Source organism: Dermacentor silvarum, chromosome 3, assembly GCF_013339745.2.
Source record: "Dermacentor silvarum isolate Dsil-2018 chromosome 3, BIME_Dsil_1.4, whole genome shotgun sequence".
NCBI classification, from domain to species: Eukaryota; Metazoa; Arthropoda; class Arachnida; order Ixodida; family Ixodidae; genus Dermacentor; species Dermacentor silvarum.
This window is the reverse complement of record NC_051156.1, coordinates 191,051,555-191,060,090: the sequence shown is the minus strand read 5'-3', so window position 1 is coordinate 191,060,090 and position 8,536 is coordinate 191,051,555. Positions and strand designations below refer to the sequence as shown.

General features: G+C 44.3%; 2 protein-coding genes across 3 annotated transcripts in view; both read right to left on the bottom strand.

The window, feature by feature from the left end:
* The window catches only part of LOC119446316 (uncharacterized), a 519,665-nt gene that overhangs the window by 85,686 nt on the left and 425,443 nt on the right, over positions 1–8,536 (bottom strand). The gene's annotated exons all lie outside the window — the stretch shown is intronic.
* On the bottom strand, positions 196–8,362 carry LOC119446314 (small nuclear ribonucleoprotein Sm D3). The gene is made up of 2 exons (XM_037710723.2): positions 7,919–8,362; positions 196–583 (listed from the first exon to the last, which is right to left on the bottom strand). Exons 1-2 carry the CDS (start codon positions 8,235–8,237, stop codon positions 534–536), a joined length of 369 nt encoding a protein of 122 aa, XP_037566651.1. The 5' UTR covers positions 8,238–8,362; the 3' UTR covers positions 196–533.

The following is an 8,536-nucleotide window of genomic DNA, read 5'->3' as shown; positions in this document are numbered from 1 at the left end:
TGCCCAAGCCTTAATACTTTACTGCTCCTTTGATAGGCCAAACTGAGGCCTGCAGGTGGCCATGTGCTATGCATCTTTGGCTAGAGATGCATCTTTGGCTAGAGACTCCTGGGCATAATTAGTCGTACCAGGGTTCAGTTATAAATGAGTTTCACACTGTAGTGCACTTCCTTATCACAGACACTGACAAATCGCTACCCAAGAAAACTCAATTTATTCCACTTCATTCTTTACAATTCAAAGCAATGAAAACCGAAACAGAATGGAACATGGGAAAGAAAAAAAAAAAAAACATCACCACAGCGCAGCGTGCCATGCCAGAAGATACTGACTTCACCCACAATCTTTTATTCCTTCCAGAGGCTACTGCACTTCCTAATGGAAGATGAACGTTGTGGTGGCTGCACACGACACAAAAAATACGATCCATGCGCCTGGCATGTATAGACCCGACAAATGTTGACTCCTGTGGTGATGTCATGGAGGTGCTGTGCATAAAATATGAAGTACAGGGGTGGGGTGGGTCGGCCGCCTCATTTTCGTCTCTGGAACAAGGCTCTGGCTCGACCTCGTCCTCTTGCAGCTGCGTAAATGGACAACCACAGAGTCAAGGAATCAGTCAACTGAAAATAGCCTCACATGTTGTAAGTAAACACACCACATTTACAATTCACAAGAACCATTTTTGAAAGCTACCAAGGCGAGAAATGCAAACATGCTTTACTGCCTGCTGCTTCCCACACTGGTCAGATTTGTAGAGATTTGTAAACATTGGTCAGAAATTTCACTGGACAGAGATTAAGGTTTTTCGTTATTGTTATTGCTCCGATGGAAATGCATTTCCCACACACTAGGTTTGGTGTGCGATTGCACGTTAAGCTAAAACGCATTCAAACTCAAACGTGAGATTCTAGGATGACTTGACTAAGAGGATGATCACTATAACATGCAGTGCAACAAAAGAGTGCTCAAATTGATCACATTTGATGTCAGATGGCTTAGGTGGACACCACATTCCTTAAGTCATGACCGAAATCTCTATAAAGTGGATTTATTTGACATGTTCAGCAGCTTTTTAGGCTGATGCCATGGGGAGAAAACGAGGTGGAGAAGCAGCCATGGGGGTTGCGAAAGAGCATTTTTGAAACATACGCCTCCCGTTCCTGCCATCACTACATTTTGCAAGAACTTCTTTTTGAGGGATTAAACGAAAGTTTACAAAGGCGTGTAAATCTTTCCATGGGGTCAGTGATGCTACTGCCGACTTCTGATTTGGAGCAATTTTTGGAGCATTAGAAATTTCATTTTGGAGCACATTGGAGCAGGCAATTTGGCATTTGGGAGCAGCTGATTTTTCACATCCTGAAGTATTTCGAAAAAGCGAGTTGCAATTTACATTCAGAGACCTGACTAATTCGTTCGTTCTTACGAGAAGCCTGGTAAACATTTCCATCCTTTGCAGATCTCGTGGAGAAAAAAATGCTCATCTGTGCATGCGACACACACACAAATTGATATCGTTTCATATATTGCTAGTTTTCCCAGATGTCGTTCGTTATATCCAGAAACAGAAATTATGGACACATTGGCGGCATACAGTTATTATAATCACATGTCATGCTGCGCTTCAAACAAGCTACAGTAGAACCCCGCTGTTACGTTCCCGGGTGCTGCGTTTTCCCGGCTGTTACGTCCTTTTCGGCCGGTCCCGGCGTAGTTCCCATAGGACCCAATGCATTGGTAACCCCACTGTTGCGTCGCAAATGTGGCACCGTTCCCTCATCATGCCTTGCGAACTGCCACCCCGCTGCCGCCCAAGCGGCCATTTTGACTTTCATGTCGCTTGGCTTGGTGACTTGACGATGGGATTGGCTGCCCAAAGTGCCGGGGGCGACACCTGTGACGTATTTTCGGTTTCCGCCAGCCAAAGCATGGCCTTTGAGATCCGTATTTCCTATCTAAAGATGGTGTCTATATATGACGTGGTGGCGCACTAAAATTGGTTTTGGCGCATAGATGTTCCGTATTAAGTCCAAGGGCGATAACGCCATCGCCCCGCGCCGTATGTGCGAGTGAAAGCGTTCGAGGGGAGCCGACAACCGCGGCGCCTATCTCGCACGCGCAAGAAAGAAAAGCAGGGAGGAAGCGCGCCTTTTTCCGTCCCGCTCGAGGCACCGGCGAGGGAGCGAGGTGGAGGAAGAACGAAAGGCGTTGTACTCTGGCATCAAGTGCTTAATGCGCGGCGGCGTGATATCTTGAAGGCGATCTGCTTTGGGGATAGAGTATAGGCAGTGTAGGTGTGTCGGTGGCTCATAACTTTGAGCGTGCTGTGTGTTCTCGGCGTTCAGTTTGCGTGGAAACGATAGACACCAGTAGGAAGGTCACTTCGTTCGCTGCTGCTGCGACGCATCCTCACGCCAGCGTTTGACAGCGCGTGTCCGCGCTCATCGAGTGTCATGTGTTTATGTTTGCCTCTGCGCGCTGACGCCAGGCTTGTTAATATAGTTAATAAGCGAATGTTTACAAGTTTATACGGAAGATAAAACTACTATACTACTTACTTTGTATAGCTTCCTACTAATTTGCAATCGCAATTGATGATTCGGCTTTCGGGCGAAACTATTTTTTTTCACACTTAAGAATTAAAACAATATTGTGTGCAGTTCAACGCTACTCTCATTTTTCAATTTTCCTGTTTCTCGGCTTTTACGTTTTTTTTGTCTTTTTTTGTTTTATTTTACGGTCCTGTGAAAAAACGTATCAGCGGGGGTCTACTGGACTAGCTGCGTTTCTGGAGTAGATAACGTCCGCCGATGAATCGCCAATTGACCTTGAAGCCACGAGCCTCAGCAGAAACCGCACTTTGCCGTCGAGCCGCCTCGCAAGGCAGACGCCGCATCGGCGCCGTGCATGGCGCTGTGGCTTAATCGAGACTAAAGATCGGGACGTACGCGCTAGTGCTGTTTCGTCTCCTGTTCACAACTAAGATTGCAATTAAGGCTCGCCCTATCATCACGTTGCACGTTTTAATTCCCCAGTGGTGCAATTGTCGGCGATAGATGCCGTCAACTCTGAGACTGTTTGGCGCAGTTAGGCGCAATTTTCATCGATTGTATCAGGATGGCGCAGTAAATCCCATTTGGCGCACTTTGGCGCAGTTGGCGCAGGAGTGGAATCACTGCATGAGGTGTATACGAGGTGTGTTCAAAAAGAAACCGAACTTTTGAAATAGCGCACCAACCGGCAGAGGGGGCGTGCTGCAGCTACTGAGTGCATGTAGCAGCAGGTTTAGACAACAAACTGCCATTTGCCGCGTTTCGCTCAGACAGTTAGTTCGCGAGCTATAGTAGCTGAAGTGAGCACATGAACAAGCTGTTCTTCAGATTGGTGCCAAAGTGACAAGGAAGGAATTGGAAGAACAGCGTGCGTGTGAGAAGTTCTGCTACAAACTTGGGAAAACTTTCACAGAGACATTTCAGTTGCTAAGCCAAGCATACAGGGAGGACTGTATGAGCCGCACGCAGTGCTATGATTGGTTAAAGCGTTTTGAAGATGGAAGAATGTCAGTCGGTGACGATCCCAAGCTTGGACGACCTTCCACATCCACAGATGATGACCACCTCGAGAGAGTTCGAACTGTGATAGCGTAGGATCATGTCATGAAATTTTAAGTGACAAACTTGGGATGCGTCGTATCAGTGCGAAATTCGTGCCGCGTTTGTTGACTGATGAACAGAAACAGACCTGTGTTGAAATCAGCCAGGAACTGCTCACCGCTGCCAATGATTAAAACTGTCTTAAGAACATCAACCAGGTGATGAGACATGGGTTTATGGCTATGATGTGGAAACGAAAGTGCAGTCATCGCAGTGGGTGGCCAAAGGTTCTCCTCGTCCAAAAAAAGCATGTATGAGTCGGTCAAAAATGAAGGTAATGTTGGTTGTGTTTTTTGTCTGCAAAGGCATTGTCCATCAGGAATTTGTGCCACATGGTCAGACGATAAAAAAAAGAAGTTTACCAGGGAATCCTAGCACGTTTGAGAGGTTATGTACGAAGTAAGAGGCCTGAATTGGAGGAAAATCAGGCTTGGATGTTGAATCATGACAATGCCCCAGCTCACGCGTCGCTCCTTGTCCGCAGCTACTTAGCGAAACACTACACTCCTATTGTGCGCCACCCACCATATTCTCCGGACCTAGCCCCCAGCAGACGTTTTTCTATTCCCCAAGCTGAAAACCACCTTGAAAGGACGTCGTTTCCAAACCGTAGAGGAGATCCAGGACAATGCGAGAAGAGACCTGCGTGCCATTCCAGAAAGTGCTCATAGGAGGCTTTCCAAAAATGGAAGAAAAGATGGGACGAGTGCATTGCCAGTAGAGGGGACTTCTTTGAAGGGGACAGCACTTAAAATGGTGTACCATAAGCAGTAAAGGTGTTATAGCAAAAGTTCGGTTTCTTTTTGAAGATACCTCGTAGATGCAATTTTCTTCAACTCAAAAGGGACACTGAAGGGAGTATTGCATCTAGTAAGCGGGCAACTTTGGTCCGGAAAATCTATACACTTGTTCCATAACATGGGACGGCTCAATGCAGAGAATGTTGCGATTATTAATACAGCACAGCTTTCCTGATTAAAAAAAAAAGAATGCTTGCCTTTAGTCTCCCATTAACCACTTAAGAGGTCTTGACCTCAGCCCACCATAAGTGGTTGTCCCTGTTTGGCTCACAGTGACAGCTAGTCATAGGATCGGTTTCTGAATAACTTGTTATGCCAAGGATGTCAAGCAGTGTTTTTCATTTTTCCCACAATGCTGATGCCGGTAGACATTTCGTCCTACAGGTAGCTATAAGCATTCCGTGTGTGGTAGGTTGATGGCGCTTTACTAATCACAGTGTCAGACATGCCAGGCTGCGTGCGCTACCACCCCGCAGTCAGTCCCTGGCAGTTCTCATGGCAGCTATGAAGGAATGCTGAAAGTTTTACTACTGACATTGAAAACCATTCCTTTATTTTTCGTGAATCTCCAAGATGGAAAGTGGATGACTCACGCTTATAAATAAGTATCCTTCGCCATACGAGATCTGCAGTCCCATTTCTGTTTTTTTACCATGTTAGTCGAGCATTTCATGTCATAAGAGAAGTGTATGGCACCATTTTTCAAAAAGAGAAATAGGCCCCTCTCCTATGGTGTTGAAGTCAATTATAAAAACTTGCTCAGATTTATTGATGTGGCAGTCTTATGAAGGGGAAATATTCGTAAAATCCCACTCACACAGCAGGGTCACAGTATAATCTATTTGAAACATGAATCAAGAAGAATCATGAATTGGCGTTTTTGTTCAGATCACATCATATGAGGCAGAACCAGAACTGCAAAATGGTGTTGCTTTAAAAACCACGAACTAGTTCGGGACTGCATGCTAACTTACTAAGAATAAACCACATAATGAAGTGCTGCACCAATTAAATAAGCCATGTGCAAACCAATCCAGCCCACACAAACGCAATCTTGGGATTGCAATTACCTAGCTACAAACTTTCTTCAACAGAGCACTACCCATGCGAACTTCGATATGACAATGCAGCTGACACAATAGGTGCAGCTTTGGAAACTACTCCTTTGATTTGAAATCTTAACAGTTTTTATTCCTATGCAAGAGGCCAAAAAGACCGAGTGTGCACATAGTGCCCTTCCTTCCATACTGGGAGGTCATTTATTCTGTTCAAAAAGAGCTTTAGCTTGCGGCAAACTCCGATGCCACCTATTCAAATACCTGTAAGCCGTAAAAATGCTTTTATGAAACACCTGAAGTGATTTGCATAAAATTTGCTGTACTTGAAAGAGAATGTATATAATTCTAGTAAAGGCAGGAAGCCGATTTTTGATTTGGGGCCTGCAATTTCTTACAATAATCTGCAAGTTTTCAATCAAATGTAAGCACAAAGTTAATAAATTTCGTAAATCTGCACCAAGAACAAATATCGCAGTTTTGTAAACTGCACCCGCCAGAGCATCTAAAGCGGACAATTTTGATATTCAAATTTACAGCTTATGTGCATATGTTACGGTGTTTACGACGGTCTTGCAAAAGTCCTACTCACAAATTAGTGGTATGTCAGGGGACATATTCTCAGACGATCACTTTTGGCGATACTATCGCCTTCCCGTGATGTAGTGCTCCAATGAGCTCACCCGATCTTGCTCAACCAGCCAATAAACGTGCACCGAAAGTGATATCACCGAAAGCGATCGTCCCCGAGTATGTCCTCTAAGTGGTGTATTATACATGAACTTTGTCTACTTCAAAAGTATACTTTTGCAATTTTCAACTATTGTTCTTAAAAATTGGTGGCCTCAACAAAAAATCTTCCTACAGTCACTAAGTTTAAACTTACACAATAAGGAATGAGTGTGCTTTAATAATGGTCACCGACACTGGCAAACTTTTCACTGCAGCATTAAAATGTTACCAGTTCCCCTGCTCTGAATTTGCTCTTTGCCGTTGACGCTATGACCACCAGGTCATGAAGTGTTCCAAAACATTTCTCATGACCGAATAGCTGTCCCTCTTGAAAATAAGCTGATGCCACTTGTCACCTACAGCAAATTGTTGAGCTTCTGGGCACCGTGTGTTGCATGTTCAATAACACGCATGACTGTTCACATAGGCTACAGGAAAATGGAATGATCAGTAACAAAATTATACTTCACAGGCCATAGATATCTATCAACACCATGATCACTCCCGGGCTCACGCACCAAAGAGGTCTCAATAAGGCAGCCACCTATCAATAGCTGTTGTCATTTATAGCCCATGCGGCCAAACTGGCCAATACAAACGGTAGCTTCAAAATGGCAAGAGGAAATCGCATCGGATGCCAGGTCTAATAAATATGTCCTTCAAATTTTTCTTCTTCAGATGACTTACGAAGGTGTCAAAATTCGCCAAATGTGAACTAAATTGCAAGTGCAATCTTGAAGCTAATAGTTGGAGAGTCTAAATTGAAGGTTAGTGCATAGCACCGTGCTGAGATATTTCCCATGGCACACTAAACTTTCAGATTACGGCACAACGTATCTTAACTATGCATTCACAAAAATCGCACTTTATTTTTGATACTTCACTGAAGTTAGTGCATGCATGCATGCATGCATGCCAATTGAAGCTGAAAGTGTTCATGGGCTAGAAAACATATTTCGACTCCACAAATGTAAGTATTGACAGGTATGCTATGGATGATGGCTGATGTTAAAATTGGAACTATCTCCATACACATCGCCAGACGTTGACATTGCAACTGTATGGCCGAAAAGCGCATTATTAAAATCAAGCGTTATAGCCAAGCTAGCACTACTTGCAGAAATCTAGAAGTGAATTCAACCGCACTGGTAGGGCTAACTGCCATGCCAGTAAGCTATGCTTTCTGCAAGTAGCTGCACCTGTAGTAGCAGTAGAATTAGTAGTAGTAGTAGTAGTAGTAGTAGTAGTAGTAGTAGTAGTAGTAGTAGTAGCAGCAGCAGCAGCAGCAGCAGCAGAAGCAGCGGTAGTAGCTGCCACTAGAAAAAAGACGCGTTCTTGGGAAGGAAGAAACCATGAAGAACGTTAACTCTGTCTAGGGCACTTACACAATGCATGCTAACGTTCGAAATTCCGAAAGTAAGGGTAAACAAAACTAAACATTCTACAGACAAAGAAAACACAGAAATGTCGACCTTCTGAAATTCGCTACACCGTTTAGCTGCTCACGGAGACAAGGGAAAACGAAACATTGGCTTAGCAACTAAAACATCGTTGGCTTAGCACCAGAGATAACACCGAACAACAAACAAAACCATGGGGTCGCGCTAGATCTTTACTTCACTCAATCCCACGATAACGAGAAACTGCATTCAGCAAAAGAAGAATGTGGGCTAACCTTGCGCTCGTAGAATCGCCGACTTGCCCCTGCCGGCGGACGCCGTCGCACTTTTGGCACCGGCTTTTTTGAACATAGGAGCGTTTTTGAGCATGTCCGGTAGTATCATGAAACGTATCTTGCTGCCCCTGATGTAGACGTTCTCGAGCTGAGCAACTCGTCCGTCGCGGTACGTGACCGTGATGTTGCACATCTGACAATTCATGTTGTCCTCGGCCTCCACCAGTTTGCCCCGGTAAACTTCGCCGGTGTTGGTCTCGCAGGTGACGATGTGCCCTTCAGCTTCGTGAAGAACTTTTATGGGCACACCGATCGACATGCTGGCTCAATTTCTGCGAGGACACTCGACTAAAATCACGCAGATTCAAATAGATTACGAGAAACACTCGCTAATCGCTCGCAAGTTCAACGTTACCGGTACGTTTCCCGCTGTAAACATTGGTACCGCAGCAAATAATAAAAAAAGACAATATTCAACATTTATGTAAATAACAAAACAGGATTACTTATTGTATTTCAGGAACTCCATTAAATTCTAAATAAAAAAATTACTTTAAAAGTTTACTATTTGCTGCGAGGCTACTACATGCACTATTTGATGTTATTTTAATAAAAATT